At 44.8% G+C, this 22678-nt stretch overlaps 1 protein-coding gene across 6 annotated transcripts in view; it reads right to left on the bottom strand.

The window, feature by feature from the left end:
- Positions 1–3157, bottom strand: part of rbfox1 (RNA binding fox-1 homolog 1) — a 398218-nt gene extending 395061 nt beyond the window's left edge. For 4 of the 6 annotated variants that reach the window (XM_037544774.1, XM_037544775.1, XM_017706968.2 and 1 more), the window contains exon 1: positions 2526–2807. In XM_037544774.1, coding sequence (XP_037400671.1) covers positions 2526–2789 — 264 coding nt within the window. In that variant the 5' untranslated portion in view covers positions 2790–2807. Of the gene's footprint in view, positions 1–2202; positions 2380–2525; positions 2808–3100 lie in introns of those variants that run through there. The other 2 variants (XM_037544776.1, XM_037544778.1) reach the window with 2 other exon arrangements.
- Positions 3158–22678: the final 19521 nt, after the last annotated feature.

Genomic DNA, 22678 nt, shown 5'->3' with positions numbered 1-22678 from the left:
CAGATGTTTGTCAAATGCGTACAGTACCACAGCGTAAACGACACTACTGCCAAATTCTATAGGAACCACCTCAACAAAGCACATTATACATGCAAAGAGAAGGCGAGGCGCAGACGCTGCCGCGTCTCAGGTCTGGCTTGAATTTTACCTTGAAAATGAACATGACGTGTGACAGAAAGCCCTCTAATATATCATGGCACATGTACCAAAGATGTCTAACCTGGGTGATGTACGGGTGACGGGGCTTTTCCACTCCGCTTTCCCTTCTCTGAGTGCATTGTCTCACTAATGCACATCATGCTGACACTTCAGAACAGTCCGGAAAGCTTCCCGAGGTTCTCTCAACCTACTTTACCCCTTCATTCCAGGCCTTTCTTCGCTTTTATTCCCGTTCTTATGCATTTTTTGTGTAGCCAGCACTCTAGAAACTCAACTGCTTTAACTTCTTCAGGTATAGCTCTTGTGATAACCTGACTGATGCGTGCAGGAGTAGATAAAAAAATGCACTTGCCAGTCAATCTAGAGGCCAGAAGCTAAAAGATGTGGCCAGAATAATAGAAATGTTTGTCATATATACAGTGGATTTACTAATATCATGCATGAGCAGTACCACAGCAGTCAAATTTATTATTAACGTTGCACTGACAAGAACACTGCCACTGGTCCACCCCGAAATCATTCAGTCCGCAGGCCTCAGTTACGAAACATACTCAAATTTCTGTCAAATTCTCAGTCTTTGTGTATGACTAATATATAAAAGCACAACGTTTATGAAGCCGTGACGTACCCTGATTCTGATCACTACGTCAGTTAGGAAACTTGCATGTATTTATCTGTAAAATTCACTTTTTGCTTACTTCTCAAATGTGGATCATTTTAAAGCTGCACTACGTCATTTTGTGGGATTTGGAGACCTCTCTGGTGGAAATGTGTAACTGCATGCAAAGCGAACCTTTTGTAGCATGGGTTGAGCTTTGAACCACCTCCCAGGAGGAGGTTGGACAGATGAATCTAAGCTGAACGAAGCTAGTTGAAAGAGAATTCCAAGAGAACTCGCATTTCCCATGGTCATCACATCTGCACTGGTATCACACTGACTTTGAGTTTGAGACCTGAACCTCGAGCTGGACCCTCTTTTTGAGCCTGCGCTTGTGACGTTGATACATAAAAACGTATGATGTGGTATGAAAATCCGGCGCTTCTAAGTTTCGATTATTTGATTATCTTGATCGTCTTACGTAGTGCGGCTTTAAGATCAAATCTGGGCTTTATTTCAAAGAGTGGAACTCTGACCAGCATCTGAAAGGCTAGGGCACAGTAAGGGGGACCACCAGGATCAACACACCCTCACAATCTGATTTGTCTGATGGGTTTCGTGTCAAATCGAGCAGAACCGGGTTTCCCAAAAGCAGCACAAAGCGTACCTGTTAAGATGACCTAAACACTTGGGGCCCAGGTTTGCTAGAAGAAAGAAGGCGTCCCCAAGGAAAGGGGACACTGATGCCAGGGGGCACCGGGAAACAGGCAACAGGCAACGTGTACCCCTGGATGCAAACCCGCAGTTTTCAAACCCTCAGACCTTCCCAACCTGGCAACATTTGGGACTAAACCTGATATTTAACTCGGACAACGGGAGCACTGGGACTCAAGTGACCTCTTAAAACCCAGGAGGAGCGCTCACTCACATCAGCCAACCCTACTATTTCACCGGCCTGCTCTTATCTCCCACTGCAGAGTGAACCTGCACCGCTGACCGGGTAAACAAGCGTGCAAGCAACAGCACTGCAAGTCTTTCCCACGCACTCAGACCCACTCGCACTGCAAGCACAGGACTCAAACTCCCAACTCAAGGCATGACCTCCAGGAGCCCCACGTCTTCATGTGCATCACTGATGCGGGATGCAATCAACCTCTCAAGCTTTCCTGCAGCCCAGAGCCCAGAACCTGCAAGACCCCCGAGTTTGTGGACAGAACCCCTGTAACAAACAGGCATGAAAGTAGCGCGTGCACCTCTTGGTACCACGCAAACCCGAAGGAAACAGAAGATCTCAGCGAAGTCCGCGCGCACAGCAAGCGCATTCCCCCACGCACGCACGCGAGCCTGCACGGGCGTGCAGCACGACGCAAAACCGAGAAGAAGAGCAAACAACCAGCAAACACGCAGCTCGAGAAGCCGCTCTCACGCGCTCGGCTCGCACTAACCTCTGGCGTGCACGAAAACCAAAACAAACAGCGCTCGAGGAGAGGAGGAGGAGGAGGAGGAGGAGGAGGAGACGCGCGCGGAGCTCCGAGATCTGAAGCGCGGCGCGCGGGTGAAGCCTTCACATCCCTTTCGTCCGACTAGGCGCGAGCTGGAGCCGGAGCCAGAGCGAGCGCTAGGGCGAGCGCGCGCGCGCTTCTCCTCTTTCCCTCGTTTCCCCTCACACACACACACACACACACACACACACACACACGCACACGCACGCACGCGCACACCCCCTCCTCCAGCCGCGAGCTCCACACCTTTCGCTCGCGCGTCTTACCTGAAGGGCATCTCCCACGACTGCGATCAGCTGCCAAGATTTCATCGCGTGGCGGGGCAGCGCGCGAGGGGAGGGTGGATGATGGGAGGATGGAGGGGGGGGGGGGTGCGCGCTGGTGAAGGAGGTGGGGGTAGTAAGTGCCTCCTCTTCCTCGGCGTAGGTGCGCCGAACGCGCGCGGGGAGATAGCGAGCGGTAGCCACGTGCTGCCAATGTAAATGACTGCGTGTGTCAGCCCGCGCGCGCGGCTGGCTCCGGTGCCTCATCCGCCGCCGTCGTCGTCGTTTTCGTCACCATCATACCCCCCCCAACACCCTCCTCCCCGCCCTCCCGCCAACGAACTGACTCTGGAAGATGCTCGCAACTGATGCTCGCGCTCATTCGTGGTTCTCCGATGCATGCACGTGTGAGTTTTCCTGAACTACCTATGCATCACCCGTTCCTTTAAAGTTCTATCGCTTTGGTGGCGCTGCACTCTCGGCGCGCGCTCACTGTTTTCAGTAAGAATAACTGCATGCACTGCATCACCTGCGCTCTGTAATAGTAGTCAGTGCATGCACATCATCATCAGTAATACCTGCATGCGACGCTTTTCTGGACTGAGAGCATGCATTGCAGTCTCCTCGGTAATAATAAGAACATGCACAGCATCTCTGTTCAGCAGCAACTATTGCACGCTCTGCGCCCTCCTCAGCAACAATAAGTGCATGTGATGCACCCTCCTCAGTAATGACAAGTGCATGTAATGCGCCCTTCTTGGTAATGTGAAGTGCATGCACTGCATCCTCCTTATTAAAATCAGGGCATGCATTTCATCCTCCGTAATGACAAGTGCATGCACGGCATCCACAGCAATAATCGGTGCATGTGCTGCACCTTTCTAATAAGTGCATGCGTTGCATCTCAATAACGGCATGTGCATACCCTCCTTACCGATATTAAATGTATGCATTGCACCCAGTAACATTAAGCGCATGCATCACACACTCCTTAGTAATATTAAGTGCATGCACCGCATCTTTATCAGCAATGAGAATTAGCGCATGCATTGCACCGTCCTCAGGAATAAACAGCGCATGTGCTGCACCTTTTTCTCTAAGTGCATGCATTACATCTCAGTAATGACAAGTACACATGCTGCACCTCCCTTAGTAACGCATTGTACTCCAAGTCACACCAATCAGTAACGCATCCTGTACCCATGTCTGTAAAACATGCATGCATTTCACCACCTTCAATATGACGAGCGCATAGACCCCTTATATGAAATGCATGCATTGCAGCTTTAACAGGATTGCATTGCACCTTTCTCAGTAATGACAAACACTTTCCTTGGTAATCTTAAGTGCATGCTTCCCTGCTATAAAAATCAAAGCATGCACCACATCTTCCTCGGTGCAGCAGCCCCCACATGCATGCATTTCACCTCCTCAATAGTGACGAGCACATGTACTCCTAGGTAATATTGAGCGCAAGTGCTGCACCCTCCTTAATAATAATAAGGCTGTTTAGATTCTGTCACGCTAACGTCCCAGCGTCCCTTTATTCACGTGCGCACACCCCCTGAGGGTTTCAGTACCTCCCATGTCCATTAATATTCGGATCCAGAGTAAGCGGTGCAGGCATGAGAAACTCGCTGTTCAATGCATTGAACTTACTTAACATGCATATACAGATAAAAGGCCGTCCCTCCTGTCATCTGCATCCTCTTATTAAACTAGTGCGGCGTGCTGCCGTCGCAGGATACACGGAGCGCCTTATCGGACTCGGTGCTGCGAGGGCTCCGGCTGCGCCCTTGCGTAGCCTCTGTGGTCTGCTGTCCCGTGTCATGGCTCTTAGCAATCACGAGTGGGTAGGGAACTTGAAAGGTTTTAGTCGACAGCAAGGTCCTTGGCAGTCGTGACACCTGACAACCGCATGACAGGAAAATATCTCTCACACCCCCCATCCCCCCTTTCCATCTTCCTTTTTTTTTTTTTTTCCAAGCAACAGCAGGGTAGCGTAGATCAGTGTGATAGCAGTCACCACCGCAAAATCCTGGTGACAGTCTACATAAATTGGGTTAGCAGCAGCCCCCACAGAGCGGCATCAGGCCCAGGCAGTAAAGGACTTGTCATCAGTGACCTCTGTGTAACTACATCCCTGCTGGTTTGAAGTGCCGTGAGACATGATGTTTAATATGTATTCCATCCTGGCCTGACATTCCAATTTCTTAGCGCCGTGCGGTGTTTATTAGGATGTTTTTTACGCGTGCGGTGTTTAAATTAAGGTTGTCCCCTTCGCTGTCGCGCCTCATCCCTAATTCTGCAGTGTCATTAGAAATTGCTAATGCGCCACACGAGTGAGAACTTACATGGGCTTGTGTCCTGTGGTGCTCAAGCAGATCCCCTTATGTTTGGCGTAGTTGGGGTGTATTACATCGGGCATATGAAGTAGCTGATTAGGTCCAAGAGTGGGAAGAATCACTTGGAGGGACCCATTGTTGGAGATCCGCTGTCCGTTAGGCCTCTCTCCATCTTTTAACCTCTTCACCTCGTCACCTCGGTGTTGTAGACGCCAGTGTCACGTTATAAAACAACTCAGAAGTTTTCAAACTTTCTTTGTACAAAACAGCCCATTTAAAAGCGGAATTTGCAAAATAGGTTGGTGGAAAATCTAATTTGCACGATTTTCCACTTACTGCGAGTGCAGTCGAGCCGTCTAGGCATGTTTGGTGTTCAAATTATGCCTCTTTAGTTTTAGAACTGGAGCTGCTATGCTAACAGCACTAACACTGGAAGTCAATAGTCACCCAAACTGTTTCCACAATTACATGCCAAAATCTAAATATATTTCCTTCAAATCATGTCAATAAACCATGTAACCCTGTTAAAAAAAACACAATTAATAAAATTGCATGTAATTTGTACTTCGTATTCATGCATCATGGCTAAAATTTGAACATTATTATTACCTTGATAACGTCCTGCTTTTAGGTGCGATTCTGGCTCTCAAACTCTGGGAGGACGTTTTGCAGGAGTGTGTTGGAGGATGACTTACTGAAAGACAGTTAGAAGTCGCATATCAGATAAAGAACCTATGAAAATGAGGAGCAGAGACACTGTCTCTCGGTCAGCATCACATGGCACTTGACAAGGCTCCTCTGGACAAGAGTCTCTGGTGGGTCCAGCATCCAAATGGCACACTTCTTCATGTGTATATTCAGGTTCAAACACATTCGGTTGAGGCTCATTTGTGCAAAAAAATATTGCCCTGGAATTCACTGTACACTCCCTACTATCCATCCATCCATCCATCCATCCATCCATTTTCCTAGCCGCTTCTCCGTCAGGGTCGCGGGGGGGTGCCGGAGCCTATCCCAGCAGTCTTCGGGCGGAAGGCAGGATACACCCTGGACAGGTCGCCAGTCCATCGCAGGGCCACTCCCTACTAGTGTTACCTTATGGTGCGTTAATGTGGCGAATTCCCTCAGACTCATCTTCGGGCAGAAAAGATGGTGTGGAATGATAGGAGCTACTCATGGTGTGCCATCGACTTTTCTGCGCGACCTGAATTAGCAGCTGGATGCTGTTTGAGAGAAGGCTTGGGGATGCGTTTACAAAAATGGTTTGGGTGACTATTGACTTCCACTGTTTGCCTAGCAGCTCTAGTTCTAAACTAAAGAAGCAACCATGTCTTGAGTGATTGACTGCATTTGGGTTGAAATGGAAAGCAGCTTTTTCGCCCAACCGTGTGTTTGAGGGGTCAAGGTTTTGTTGTTCATGTCTGGGCACTATTCACTCTTGCTTTAACTACATATCACATTAAAGTGTAGGGCACCCTTCAGGGCCCTGAGTGTTGGCACATGGCATCACACTTAAGGTGTAAATAGAAGCGGGGGAACAGCGAGAGGACATGCAAAGCTGACACATACAGTGGATTAGATCCCTCCCCGGGAACATTTATGGTTATTTATGAGGCTCCGACACAATATCTGTAATGGCTTACTGTTCATCCAGGTCTCTGCTGGTTGCCCCCGCTGCCCCCCATACGTTTACCCAAATTAAAAGTGGCAACATGTCATTCGTTTCCACGGCATCATCGCTGCCAGCCTGGTCACTAATGGGATTATTCCTTTCCCATTTTCACGAACAGAAGAAGCGCTGGCCTCATCTGCGGGACGTCGTTTCTTTCTGCCGTTTCTTGTCGCAGGCTTTGTCGTCGGTTTCTTAATCAGTTTCCGGTGCAAATTATCCCGCGCTCTGACTGACAGCTACGTGCCGCGTGTAGTCATGCGTTTAACGGCGTACATCTGAAACAAAGCTGCGCGAGTCACACATACAGTATCTGTGTCTGGGAGTGTGTCAAGGACAATTGGCGTGATAAGCTGATAGAATCAGGAGCGGGAGTTAAAAGAGCATTGGCAGCCCTTCTAAATTGTCATTATTGAATATGCCGCTCCTCATGCTCTGCTGATAAGGCTGCATTAAATTGGCCCGAGCACAATGCAGGAGGAGTCTTCAAAGGAGAGCCTTCGGTTCCTCATATTCCTCTCGTTAATTTGCTCCTATTACACATATCGGCTTTACCTTTTGTTCCCAACCTGCCAAATCGGTCAAATGACAATGGGCATGGGCTTGTAGCTGAGGAACGAGGCGCATCTTCAGCGTAGAACTGGACACCCAACAGTGTTCCCACCGTCCACTTTGGTCTCCGCCTACAATACAGGTTGACTATGTAGGCGTCCAATTACAGACTGAAGTGTATCTGCTGCTGCAGTTTGTCAGCCAACATCACCGGTCAGTTCTGACCACAGGACTGCTCTTATCCAGAGATTATATGGGTGGTGGACCATTCTCTGCACAGCAGTGACACAGACATAGTAGTGGGTGGTGGGTCTCACAGGACCAGGCATGGTCTTGCAACAAGTCTGGGAACAAGTGTGAGACATTTTGGGTTAAACGTGAGTGGGAAGGTCGAAGATGGGAGCACACTTCAGTGTCTAAACCAGTCGCTTAAAGTAGGGGGCGACAGAGTGCTAACCAACACTGCCCAGCAAACAACAACCCTGTCATTAATATTAATATTAAGATCGAACATAAAAGAAGCAAAATCAAATAGTAAATGATACACACCGATCAGGCACAACATTATGACCACCTCCTTGTTCTTCTTATCAGCTCCACTTACTGTAGAGCTGCACTTTGTAGTTCTACAGTTACAGACTGTAGTCCATCTGTTTCTCTGATACTTTGTTAGCCCCCCTGTGTTAGTGGTGTGTTAGTGTGTGTTGTGCTGGTATGAGTGGATCAGACACAGCAGTGCTGCTGAAGTTTTTAAACACTGTGTCCACTCACTGTCCACTCTATTAGACACTCCTACCTTGTCGGTCCACCTTGTAGATGTAAAGTCAGAGACGACAGCTCATCTGCTGCTGCACTGTCTGTTTTGGTCATCCTCTAGTCCTTCATCAGTGGTCACAGGACGCTGCCCACAGGACGCTGTTGGCTGGATATTTTTGGTTGGTGGACTATTCTCAGTCCAGCAGTGACACTGAGGTGTTTAAAAACTCCAGCAGTACTGCTGTGTCTGATCCACTCACACCAGCACAGCACACACTAACACACCACCACCACATCAGTGTCACTCCAGCACTGAGAATGATCCACCATCCAAACAGTACCTGCTCTGTGAGGGTCCACGGGGGTCCTGACCACTGAAGAACAGGGTAACAGAGTATCAGAGAAACAGATGGACTACAGTCTGTAACTGTAGAACTACAGAGTGCAGCTATACAGTAAGTGGAGCTGAGAAACTGGACAATAAGCGTAGAAACAGGGAGGCGATCAGAATGTCGGGCCTGATCGGTTTAAATACCTGCTTATAAAAAGTCAAATGATACTGGGGTCTTGCTGTTACATTCTGCACAAGCTGTAGTTTATCTTTGCCAGTGGTCTCCAACCTCGGTCTTGGAGAGCTACCTTCCTGCAGAGATTAACTCCAGCCTGTATCCAATAAGAAGCCCTGCCCCTTACTGAACTCTAATACTTCTGGTCCGTCTGTAACCGGTGATAAAGCATGTCCAGCTCTAATACATTAAAAATAAACAACTAAAAAGTTTTTTAAAACCTGAAGAACTTTAAAAGAACTTGATAAGACCCTGGTGTTTGGTGGTAAGGGTGGGAACATCGGTTCTGTGATGCAAATCCGCCGTAGGGCAGACCGCCTCATTTTGGTTCAGTCTTTGTGGGTCTAAGCAGCCTTTGAAGGACACGCCTCCATAGATCGCATCCTCTGAAAGATCCAGCCCCTGAATCGAGACACACTGCTAGGCTCTGCAGGAAGCAGCTCTCCTGGACCAGGGTTGGAGATCACTGATCTTGGCTCTTTTCACTTTAGCCCATGGTCGTAGTGTAACAGCATGGCTGAAAAATGTTCTGCATGCGGAAACCACTTCCACGTAAAGATGTGCATTCCAACTGATTTTGATATCCGAGTGTCTGCAAGAGTTAATGAATAAATATCCAGTTAACTGTGAGGAAAAATACAGAAAACATCCAAAAATAGCTACTTTGGGTGAAACTGATGGAAGCCTGGAGCTCCAGCCTTGTTATTTTAGGTGATAGCGTTAAAGCTAAGAGGTGAGTAGCGAAAAAGACCACATTTAAAAGCATTAATAATTTGAAAAGGCTGAGGGAAATAAGTTCTTGTGTTGGATGGGCACCAGGCTGCCTCTTCAGATGAGCTAAAGTTACATCTAGCTGGTACAACACTGGTCTTTAAATAGAGTAATAGACGAAATTCCTCTTATCATCACTCATTTACTTATTTTTCCTTCCTTCATTTCTTTGGTTATACTTTATAAATGAGCTTAGTAAATCATTTTAATCTAGCACAGTGTCAATAACATTTTCTATAAAATCATTTTATATTATGCCTAATCACTATTGTTTATGTTAGGACTAGTCACTACCGTTTATATTAGGCCTAGTCACTATTGTTTATATTAGGCCTGGTCACTGTTTTTTTTTTTCTTTTTTTTTGTAATATTTGTCTTAGATTATTTTCTAAAATAAAAGTCACTGTGCATTTAATATCTGTTTGAGAAGATTAAAACTAGTTCTACTAGCTTGTATGCAGAATAGTAATCTGGGTGGTCCGAGGGTGGACCAGCAGTGGCAGCCATTGGGGTGCCGACCTTATTGAGCCAGGTCAGCAGACCGATATGTGCTCGTTTTCTGGGAAGCACTACCTCAACTGTGCTACTGGTAGCATTTTGCTAGCTACGTTGTTTTGCTTGTGTGACATTAAAACTGCCCTGATTTGGGGGCATTTTTTAAAGGCGGGGGTTCCGTTGGTTAAAGCAGATTTTGTCACAATCCCGCACCAGAAGTTGAAGTTATCCCAATACAATACTCTGTGATCGGGAACTGACCCCTAATGAAGGGCATAAAGGGCTAAAGGATGGCTCACAAACTGCACCGTCAGCGGGACTACAATGGGCGGCAGAGTGAGGGGACTGTAATAAAGTGGCTGGCGTGAATAAGAACAGCTGGACACAGTGAACACCGTAAGAGTTCATTCATCACCACAGGCTCGAATTCAACACCGTGCATGACTGTTCTCTCCTTCATTGACTGTGAGGCCGTTTAAGCCTGTGCGTTTTATTTATCCACCGCTCCAGTAATTACGTCCAGGAAATGCTGTTAAATGCCCAACTTGGCCTGATGGCGGTAATAACCTATATTTTCTGACAACTTGGCAGGGGTATGCCTTTCTATAGCGCGCTGAAAATAGGTCAATAGAGAGATTATAGGGAACAAGGAAACTCAATATATATTCAAATATGAACAGCAATGCAATTTTGAAGTAGCCTACCAGCCCATTATCTTAGTATAATCTCATCAGGTTTTTGGTTATTGCTTTCATTTATTACTCAGCTGTCTTCCTCCATTCCGGTTGCGGGGAATCATTTTATTTGCGGAGGACAACTCTGAGGCACTTAACGGCGGTGTGGCTGGAGGGTGCTTCCTTGCCTCGGCCTCTAATTGAAGGAGATGGCTAATGGCTGCGATTTTGTGCGCGCGAGAGAAAATTTCATCTCACAAACTAATCCATAACAAACTCTGGGCTTCAAAAGAGGCCGGCTCACCAGGAGCCAGGCTTCGGCGGGGCTTTAGCGAGCGCTAAGATGGCAATCTGTGGCAGAGGAGCGCTTATCTAATGGAGTCGACGCTTAATGGTTTCAATTAATGAGGCGAGCGCCGGCGTGACAGGCGTCCCGGAGCTGAGTCGTTTGCAGCAGCGTAATTTTGTTAAAAAGTACACGGGTGAGGCGTAAAGGTTGGAGGGGGTGAGCGTGGCGCGTGGAGGCTGTAATCAGACGTAGCGCTCCCTCTGAGTTGATGCGGCTTCTAGCGATTGGCATGCAGGTGGGCTTGTCGCTGGAGGGAAAAGGGGAGGCAGGAAGGCAGGTGCATGTTCAGATTCTGGGCCAAGCTCAACCTGCTTTACCTCCAGCTCTGGCGAAGCTGAGGACCTTTACTTTAACCCTGTCTTACCTAAAGCATCACCAGCAATCCATTCAGAGTCTGTGCTCCTCTTAAACTGATTCAAATCTGCCTGCAGAGTATCTGATGAGCCTGCATGTCCATGTGAAATGCATCAGTATGTGGGAGTGGAGCTTTGTATGTGCGACTGTCTTTCTTGTCACTGTATAAAAGCTTCATTCTGCCTTCAGTATTGAGCGTGTGCCCACATTTACTACTGAGTATTCGTTTACCAGTCTTAACATAACCATAACGGTAACGTTCCCTCTATTCCAGCTCCCGTTCTTCTCAGGATCCTCACTTTCAGCTCCTCAGAGAACCTGCAGACACGCCTCCAAAGCTCAGTCTGAGAAGCTGGTTGATGATTTTCTGAATCAAACCCATTCAGTGGTGTTGAGGTCTGGACTCGGGGGCGGTCAGTCCATCGTCCAGCTTCTTTGTTTGATGCGTCCGTCTCCTTTTCTCAGTGAGGTTCTTCTTGATCAGCTACACGTCCTTTCAGACCCACAGCGCTGAGTGGTCTTCTCACATTGGAAGGATGGACAGAAACTCCTGTGGATGTTTTCAGATCTGAAGCAGCTTGATCTTCTCCTCTCTCTCAGAGATCAAAGCTTTAAGGTCTGTTTATCTGAAGGGGGCAGTTTTGGGGTCTACCAGCTCTTCCAGGTGGTTGCTAGGAGAAAAAGCTCTACAATCCTTTACTAGACTTGAGTATAAAATATAGAAAGTGTGTATAAGCCGTTTCCACTAGGCTTAATTATTCAGTATCTACTATAATGTTTTCCTAAGCTGCTATGAAATCTGTATGTTATGTAGTGTTATTGTTATGTATACTATAGTGTTCGGAGTTTAAAGGGTTAAACACAGAGCTGTAAAGCTTCATCTGTCAGAATGGCGTTCTGCTCATACTTCATGGCTAAATCGATAGAGCGGCAGTCATCGTCTCCGCGTCCACGCTCTCCCACCTGCTCGCCGCAAAGGCAGAAATTTGTTGGTGTGTCGGTTCCATGTTCCTAATTAAAAGCGCAGCGGGCGTCACGCTGGAACGCCGCTGACGATATTGATTGATGGGAGATTCGCGGATCTCCGGGCTGCCATGTTGTGGGTGTTAGAGGCTCATTAGGGCACAGTCGAGCAGCCGCTGACCACAGAGCGGGTCAGGAAGATTAGCAAAATGGGCTCTGTGTCCACATGTGGGGGGTGGGGGGGATTAGAGAGAAGGAAGGAAAAGATAGATGTTGATGAGAGAGAGAAAGAGTGAGTGAGTGAGAGAGAGAGAGGGAGAAAGGCATAAGATGGATGGAGAATACAGAACCAATGGAAGTGAACGGGTGAAGAGAGAAGAGAAAAAGAAGGATAGTGAATGGGTGGAAGAGGAGAGAGTGAGAGAGAGAGAGAGTGAGTGAGAGAGAGAGAGACAGAGAGAGAGAAAATAGTGTGAATGGATAAAGGAAAAAAGGAAAGGGTAGAGAGAGCAAAAAAAGGAGGAAGATGAATGGAGGGAGTAACTGAATGAGAGAGGAGTAAACAGAAAGAAGAAAAAAATGGGGGGAGAGAGAGAGAGAGAGAGAGGAGAGAGGCAAAAGGCGGATGGACAGTTAGAGATAGAGAAACTATGGGAGCGAATGGAGAGAAGAGAAAAAGAGAAAAGAGTGAAGGATGGTGAACGGGTGAAAGAGAGAGGAGAGAGAAAGATTGCGATTTAGAGAGAGGGAAAGAGACATTGTGACAGTGGAAGAAAAAGTGAGGGAGAGAGAGAGAAAAAGAGTGTGAATGGGTAATAAAGGAATAAAGGAAAGGAGAAAAAGGAAAGACAGATGGAGGAATAAGAGCGACTGAACGAGTGGGGGGGGGGGCAGTGTCAGTGAATGGATGAAGAGAGAATAGAAGAAAGAGAAGGATAGATGACAGAGTGAGAGAGGGGCAAACGAAAGAGAAAGACAGAGCGAGATAGAAAGAGAAGGAGAAGGGAAAAATGGTAGATGAGTGCAAGTGAATGGAGGAGAGAAAGAGATATATATAGAGAGAAAAGAGAGCGAGAGAGGGAGAGAGAGAGACTGGCCGTGGGTGGATATGGGTCAGGCAGCAGGTCATTTAGGAGGAGAGCTGCACAAACGTTTTCCTCCTCTTCCTCTTCCTCCTCCTCCTCCTGTCCCCCAGCCTGCCCTGATCAATCCCTGATTCCCTTTCATCCACCCGGCGTGCTCATTATCTTCAGCAGAGTTTATTACATTTACTCGAACGGCCTGGACCCCGCTCAGATAACCCCCGCTAGAAAGAGGAGTCAATTGAAAGAGTGAACTGTGGCAGAGAGAGAGAGAGAGAGAGAGAGAGAGAGAGAGAGAGAGAGAGAGGTGCAGGAAAAGCCCCACCGAGATTCCACCGAGCGGAGGCTTTTAATACCACCGCTCAATAATTTGACAAACAAATTTCCCCCTCAGAGCTTTATAAATGCAGGTGTTAGTCATATTAAAGCAACGGGAGGCAATAATGCACTGTTCAATTATGCATACTCTGTTATACACACTCCAGCATAAACACCCTGCATCAAATATGTAGTAGCCCACTCCCTTTCCGGTCCTTGCTCGGCCCCTCTTTCAGCTCAACTCCTCTTCTCGTAACTTGCTGGTTCCACACAATAGCGTTTGTCATCAGAGCCGCGCCGCGCCGCCCGCTCGCCCGCTAAAAAGAAAGGAGCTGTAAAAAAAATATAAAAAAGCTGCGCTAAATGTTTGCTTCAAAATTCATAAAGCGCATTACTGAGTGAGATGGAGCGTGAAAGGATTCCATCCAGCGAGCGCACACACAGGCTACGCTGGCTCAGAGCACACACGGCCCTGGCTGCTGTTTCACTCCCTCATTTAATTGCACGTTTCCATGGTTACTGCCACACTGAAAAAAGAAAAAAAAAGACAACAACAAAAAAAAAACACAAACAAAAAAAAAGAACACAACACCGCAGTAACCAATACAACTGTAAACCCGAGATCTTAAAGAGGGCCCTAAACGAGGCAGGACGAAGGAGTCGCGCGCTGTTTGTTTATCTCGCGGTGCAAAAAGGCGAGCGAGCCGTTTGAAAATGAGAAGTCAAAAGGCTTCGCGTCTCCGCGAGGGGAAGGAAAGAAAACTTTGCTTAGTCACCTAGGAGACTAGTCGTATTTTTAGTCGTGTAGCCTCTGGTGTTGTGCAAACACATTTCTTCCTTTGTAGCGGATCTCTCCAGTCGTCGGGTGGTTCAGCGGTAATTCCGAAGACGGAGGCCCTTTGCGCTCGCAGTCGGGGGGTTTTGGTCAGGAGAACGGGGGGCTGGAGGCACGGCCTGGACCCTTTAGAGCCTTGATTTCAACTGATGCAATTCCAGAGAGAGGAAGAGGCAACCTGCCTGCAATATGCTCCGCTTTTCCATCGTGCCGAGCCACTTGAAACCCATCTGAATGCTCCCCGAGTGCTGGGAGGGCGGCGAGGAGGCAGTATTAGCTAGAAGCGTCAAAACGTATCAGCGGATTATGATGCAGCAGTTTGAACGTGGCATTGAAATCGATTAGATTAATATTCAATAATATATGCGCTTATTTCTTTGCCCAAAGTCAGTTTGAAGTTGATTTGAAATTTCTTGCTGCATTGAACTTTTTCTGAATCCAATCGACTCGTGGTGAAATTTCGGATTTCAGTGGACGAAGAATCGAAGTCGAATAGAATTGAGTCACAGTGAATTGTGAGAGGTAACTGTCTTCCAAAGAGTCGTAATCAAATACATTCAAATCACTGACAGATTTCACGATGACTTGATTCGTTTACCAAAAATTCATTAGCAAGTAGAAGTGGATCTGAAATTTGAGATAGAACAACGCATTGAATTATGTTGTAAAGAATCATAATACAACTGAATCCTCGTGAAATTGGAGATTTTATAATGCACTGTCTTAGAGAATCATAACAATTGGATCCCAGTGAAATCTGAGGTAGAACAAGGCACTGAATCATATCCTAAAGAACCACAATCAAATAGAATTGAGTGATCCTAGTGAAATTTGAGATTTTATGATTCACTGAATCATCTCTTAAAGAATCAGGTTTATAATCAGATTCATAATCAAGTAAAATGAAATCATGTTGAAATCATGACAAACTGATTTTTTTTAAAGAATTGTAATTGAATAGTCGAGAAGTATCGACCCAGTAAAAATTGAGATTTTGCAATGTACTGAATCATTTCCTGAAGATTTCTTATTGAACTGAATCATGGTGAAATTTGAGATTTCACCACGCGACGAATCATTTACTACAGATTCATATTCAAATACAACTGAATCATGGTGAAATTAGGTTTTTCACAACGTGTTCGGTTGTTTCCAAACTGAATCACTGTGAAATCTAAGATTGTACAATGCACTGAATAATTAATCATTTCCTAAAGCATCAAATAAGAATTGATTCATAATGAATTTTAAGATTTGATGATGCCTTCTAAAGAGTCGCAATCACATAAGTTCAAATCAGTTAAATTTCACGATGCATTGATTAATTTCCTAAACATTTGCAATCAAAAGAATTCAATCCTAGTGAAATCAGATTTTATGATGCATTGAATCATTTCCTAAAGATTCATAATCAAATTAAAGGGAATCATGGTCAAATCTGAGATTTCACAATACACAGAATCATTTATTAAAGATTCGCAATCAAATACAACTGAATGATAGTGAAATTTGATTTTTCCCAATGTGTTGAGTCGCTTCCTAAAGAAGTGTGATTGAATAGAACTGAATCTTTGTGATTTCTAAAATTTTGCAATGCATATAACCTAAAGAATTTCATTCTGATTTCCTAAAGAATCAGAATCAAATAGAAGAACTCTGAAGTTGCGGGGGACAGGGTCATCTGGGATTCTCTGGTCTCCCAACGGCTACCGCGACCCTATCTGGATTAAGCGGTTAACAACGATGATGATGATGATGATGACATAATGAATTAAATTATAGAGAAGTTTAAGATGTTGCGATGCATTGAATCATTTCCTAAAAAATCTATAATGGTGAACTCAATGCAAACGATATACAACAATGTGGATAGTAAAGCAAAGCAATAACCAAATGAATAGTAACCAGCTGAGGGGGGTCAGCAAACAGTAGCAGATCTTTTTCTTAAAAAACAGGTGGAGATGCATCAAATGGAGACTCAGCTCAGATGTTGAAGAGACGGAAAAGTGTCTGGCTGGATCTCGTGCTGAAACGTCATGCCTCGATCCAGCTCCAGCCCATGGGTTAGATGTCGGTTGTGTGGCAAACAGGCTGCGATTGGCTACAGCACGGACATGCTGAGTAAAGAATTAACCATCTCCCAGACAAACGGACGCACCTGAGCGCTCAGCCTTCGAAGAATTTAGTCATTTAGTCCATCAAGAAGGCCCCTCTTAGCATAATGTCAGAGACAATACCCCTGTCACCAAGACACCATCTGCCACTTACCTCGCCGCATTCTGCAAGGGCACGCGCTCATGCAGATGAGACATGCACCGGAACACAGAGGGAGAAACAGAGCACAAACATTTGATCTTCACTGCTGCATGTGCCCTGTCAGGATACATCATTTCCACAAAAATCTTTCTCTGCTATAGTGGACTGAGGCTGATCTCTCTAACCCAGTGCTAGTGAGACATTTTATCCTCAGTATCGACATCCAGGATTTACATATAACCTCAATCAGTGGCCAACGTGACTATTCGAGCTTCAGCTCAGGCCGTGAACCACAATTCTGCCAACAAACGAGAATAGTAGTGCTAGCACCCATATGGGGTTTCCAATAGTACGTTAGTACTAACCTAGGAATGATGCACATTAACCTTTTTTAGCTGCTCTAGATTAAACATGGACATTTGGAAGCTTGTAAAAGACATTCCCTGTGTTGTATTTGAAGCTTCCAACAAACATTATCATATGGTTGAGCTTGTATGTATCAATGTGTTATTCAGTGCTTATGAATGACCAGTTTCTGCTCCCGATCTAAACTGAACGTTCTAAGCTTTCGCTATGACGTAATGCACATACAGAACACACTCGCAAACGCTGACATATAGTTGAGCTTGTATGTATCAGTTATACAGTGGCTGTGTTTACATGCAAAGGATTTTGGGTAACACTTTATTTGAAGGCTACCTGCATAAGGACATCGTAACACATCCATAAGCCCTGAACAACATACTAATAAAGCTATACTTGAGTATTTATGAACCGCTTATGCCAGTAATTGAGATACCATCCATGAGCTGAAGTAATGGCATTGTACTGGCATGATGGGTGGTTGGTTAGTGTAGTGGGTAACACCTCTGTCTTCTACGCTGTAGACTGGGGTTCAATCCCCCACCAGGGCAAACACCCTACACTATACCAATAAGGGTCCTTGGGCAAGACTCCTAACACCGCCAGAACAAATGCCATAAATGTAAATAATGGTTTTGTATTTTAACGCATGTAGACTTCCTTCTATATTCCGTTACTTGTGAATGTTGCTTTATAAAAGTGTTGTAAATGTAAATGTTCCCTTTATGTCAGTGCAGACACATTTATTCATAGAACATCTTATGTCGTTTTGCAGTTACTAGCATAAGCTGGACATAAATACTCAAATATTGTTTTATAAAAATGTTATTCAGTGCTTATGAATGTGGTATGTAGTCCCTATGTATGTAGCCTTCAAATAAAGTGTTACCAATTTGTGCCAGTCTGATTGAATACATTCCAATTAAAGATTAAGACTGCTCACTCTATTCAACAATCTGATGTAAAATCTGAGTTTACATGCACACTACAAGTAATCAGATCCAAAATCATGCGCATGCGTAGAGAATCACTTTGTGTAGAGGTTACCATGGCAACCAGCATCCTGTGAGTCCAGTCAGAGTGAGATGAGCAGCAGTGAGCAGTGCTTGTGTTTTTAATCACTTTAAAATGACACCAGACTGAGGAAAACATGCTTCACATGTCCTTATTAGAGAAGGCCGAGAGGAAGACGTCGTGTTCTGAGACACATAAGCTGGACGTTCGTTCTTTTAAAGATAAGATAAAATAATCCTTTAGATCAGAGCATAAACTTCGTCTCCTCTGCAGACCAGTTTCTGCTCTGCCGTGCTGAACGGTATAGACTCTCACGATGACGCGACGCACATGAAGAACAGACTTAAAATTTCCGATGATAGGGAATGTAATCGGATACAGGCGTTTACACGGATGCTATTCTTCTATTTAACAGATTATGTACAAGATTACCCGCCTTGTTCAATCAGATAGAAATTGTATTCCGAATGGCCTCAATCAGACTAGACTATTCCGACTGAGGTGTCTACATGGACATATTCTATTCCGATTGAGCTATTATTCGGATTATTAACAGATTATTAGGCTGCATGTAAACCTGGCCAGTGACTCTTTAAGTACATAGAGCTTCTGCTGCTGTTTTCCATTCCTAACGAGTAACCAAAACACCGCTTTGACTACCTCTCATGTTCACAGTCAGTGACATATCTAGAGTGATGCTTTTAATCTCATATAATTGCCCATTATAAATCAAAACATAATTGGTTTATTGCTGTTCCTAATTATAATTGTGTTTATCCTAAAGCTTATGGGGGCATTCAGGTGGCACCTTTTCAAACTCTATCAGTTCTTTTCGTAGTCATCGTTTCCACTGAGCGTCATAAAAAAGTGCCATACGTAATCTGAGCTGACCAATCAATATAAAGGATTGCATTTAGATGCACTTAATCATCCAATTACTGCAGAAAAAAAGATTTTGTCAGTAATTGGTTCAGTGTGTTTACATGCACTTGGGTAATCAGATAATGGGGAAATGGGTCTACATGAGTCAGGCAGTGATGGGTCAGGATTTTTGCTTTGCAAAGAGCCAATAAATTCACGGAATAACATCTAATAACTCATCATCATGCACTCAAGCTTGAGCAACATATATCATCTAGAAGATGAAGAAATTTTTTTGATTCTTCATTTTGTCAAGTATGTAGCTGATTCCAGCCTCACTCCAAAAGTGTTTTGCTGCATCTCAAGGGAGCTGGTTTAAACGCTGCTTGCTGTTTCTGGGCGCTCTGTTTTCTCACATTCGCAGCCTGAGAAAAAGGAAAGAAATCAGAGTAAGGGCCTTCATGCACTGAAAACCCCAATAATGAATTTGTAATTTACATTGACGATCACAGCTTGGCCATTTATAATAAACTAAAAGACTACAAGAAAATCTAAAATGACACTCAAGAAAGGGTTAAAACCCGAGTAGATACGCCTCTCAGGTGACAAAGGAAAGGTAAACCGCAGAGCTAGGAGGCACGCTTTGCAATGCTTTGCCAAGGTCAAACCTGGAGTCTCTAACTCAATAATCTGTTGGCTGAGATATAATCAGAGAGAGACAAGTAGTTGTTAGAGGTCCCAGCGTGCTGGAGAGAATGAGTCAATCCATCCAGTGACAGTACAATTCCACAAGCCCCGATCAAGTTCTCCGCCAAGCCCAGATGACAGGCACCTCCTCGTGATTGGCCATTGAGCAAGATAGGTCGCTAGAGGCTGGGGCTGCGCCGAGAAATAAGTGCAGTAAAGTATTTCTGAGATGAAGTTTCTTGTGAAGCTGTACTGGATTTTAAAAAGAGAAATTATCCCCAGGTTACCCTTATCTGCTGGGTTTCAGGGGTGGAGAGGGAGTGGGGGGGATTGTGTGCATTTATTTTGGGGATTACATCTGAACTATAAGGATAATAACATCATCTGACCAATGGAACTGTAATGGAAAGAAATAACAGTTTATTTTTCTTGACCTCTCTGACCTGCAGAGAATATAGCATGAGATCTCAAAGAAAAAAGAAAAAAAAAAAAAAAAAAAAAAAAAAAAATATATATATATATATATATATATATATATATATATATATATATATATAACCTGGAAAAAACTACCCTAATCAATGAATCAGCTTCTAATATTTCAGAGTCTCCTTCCCCTTGGTCTATTTAGAGCATGTCATGTATACCTTTCATGGAAAAGAATACATGGATGGAAAATACTTACCAATGCTTTTCCATTAGAAGCTGCACAATATATTGTTGGGTAATTGCTATTGTTATACTGATGCCACAAGGCCTGTGCCATATCAACCAATCACAAAACTTCTGGGCTGACCAATCACAAAGCTCCTGGTAAGTGATCTGTGGGTTTTTTTGAACAATGTAATGTAAAAACTCCACCAATAAATCTCAGGCGTTTGCGTCAGAGAAGCTTTGAGTCCGAATTGTTCACAGTGGTGGTGATGGGAACCAGACATCCACCTCTTAAAGCTCCCTCACAGAAGGTTAGAACAAGAAATACTTTACCACTGCATTGTATGATGTTTAAGGCATTGTTTCACAGCAGTTTTGGGATTTATTGGTGGATTTTTAGTGGATTTATGGCAAAGAGATACATACAGGGGCAAAATAGTCCCCCTATTTTTTCAGATTTGCCACTATTTTACCATCATCAACTTTCTATTATATGTTATAAAAGCTCAGAAGACACGTGTAGGTTCACTGCTGGTACTGGATAGTAAATAAAATGGCTTTATTGTATTGTAGACATGGCAAGCCCTGGTTCCCATCACCACCACTGTAAAGACATTTCTACCATGAACCATTTCGGGCAGAATCGGTGGGCCAGTATACTGTCATACCATGAGTGTCACAGCAATACTATCCGTATTCTGAAGAGGTGTTCGGTGACCATGACGCTAAACCTTCCATGCACTCACGTCTCCACGACTAAAATGACCGGCGTGTGTCAGAAGCAGAAGTAAAGATCATTCGGTCCCCAAGCGTTGGCCTGTTTCGTGCTCTAGCAGCCTAAGTGCTCTTATTTGGCACGATCAAGGTCACTCTTTTCTATTTATTCAGCATTACAAGACCATTGTCGCAACAGCCCCTCTCCTTGTCCAACTCCCGACAGATGTAAAATGACCCTGACGGCCATGGCCAATAGCAGCGACGCGGAAGGCCAGAATTGCCTTGTTGACTTGAGCTTTGGAAGTCCTTAAATTGCACCGGACAGGTTGAACATCAGTCCTTGCTGGACACAATTAGCCACGGAGACGCTGCTGTAGAGCCCCAGAAGAACCCAAATGTCCTTCAGAGTGGTGGGGTTGGAGGAGGGGGGCATATCAGGTGCGCCTGTAGGGCCCTGATAAGGCCAATAAAGTCAGCGTGGAAAAAGCACTCCATTCATCCTCAGTAGACTCCGAACGAGCCTTTATCACTGCCTTTAGCGGCCCTCTGCTCTGTCAATATTCTCCAGACACCGCCACTGTTTGGCCATATAAAACAAATGATTGGCATCAAAAGCAAACGGTAGTCGGAATGGAGCGAGTCAAAGGGACCGTGGTGTTTAGACGGTGCAAACAGGCAATGGATCTTCGCCGGGGAAGGAGAGAGAACGAGAGAGAGGGAGGGAGGAGGAAAAGAGGAGAGGGAGAAGACAGAAGGCAGAGACAGTGAGGGGGGAATGAGAGAGAGAGATGTATAGAAAGAGAAGTAGAGAGAGAGTCTGATTCTTACCGGTAGAATACTGATGAGTGGGGTGAGCCAGCTGAGATGTGATGTCATTGCAGACTGAAAGCCTCCACAGGCGGCTGAAAATGACAACAGAAACCTGATGGCAAACCCTGTCTCCAGGCTTAACTGTCTGCCGCAGCTTACCTCTCCCAGCGCATTAGCATATCAACAAAGAAGAGTCAACAAGGAGTCGAGAGCTGCATGAAATGTCTTAACTTCTGGGACGAAACTGTCAGAAAGGATGCAGAGTTGGGCTAATTTTAATGTATCTCTGAAAGCCAAAGGGAAAATTCTTTTGTTTGGAAGATTACAGGTGATATCTCAGTAAGACATTCTACCAAAAAACATGTGTATATAAAGTCTTTACATACTTTATATATATATATATATATATATATATATATATATATATATATATATATATATATATATATATATATATATGTATATATATATATATATATATATATATATATATATATATATATATATATATATATATGTGTGTGTGTGTGTGTGTGTGTGTGTGTATGTATGTCTGGGAACACCCCTCAATTTTTCTTATTTTCATAGACAAACACTGGCAATAGCACTGGAAGAGCTCAGTGACTTTAAATGGCTCTGACATAGGATGGCTTCTTTGCCGCAAGCCAGTTTTCTACCCTGCTAAATCTGCCCTAGTCAACTGTAAGTGCTATTAATATGAAATAGAAGCATCTAGGAGTGATAAAGGTCATAAAGTGGTAGACCATGCAAACTCACACAGCGGGACTGACTATTCTCTGTTGCATCACTCACTACAGCTCCAAACTGCATCTGGAAGTGACATCAGTGTACTGTATGTCAGGATCTTCATGAAATGGGTTTCCATGGCCAAGAAGCTGCACACAAGCCTAAGATGTGCAATGGCAAGCATCAACTGGAGTGGTGTAAAGAACGTCGCCACTAGACTCTGGAGCAATGGAAACGTTCCCTGGCATGATGCTTCACTATCTGACAGTCTGATGGATGAATCTGGGTTTGATGGATGCCAGGAGAACGTTACCTACC

This window comes from Pygocentrus nattereri, chromosome 14 (genome assembly GCF_015220715.1).
Source record: "Pygocentrus nattereri isolate fPygNat1 chromosome 14, fPygNat1.pri, whole genome shotgun sequence".
NCBI classification, from domain to species: Eukaryota; Metazoa; Chordata; class Actinopteri; order Characiformes; family Serrasalmidae; genus Pygocentrus; species Pygocentrus nattereri.
This window is presented reverse-complemented; position numbering and strand designations above follow the sequence as displayed.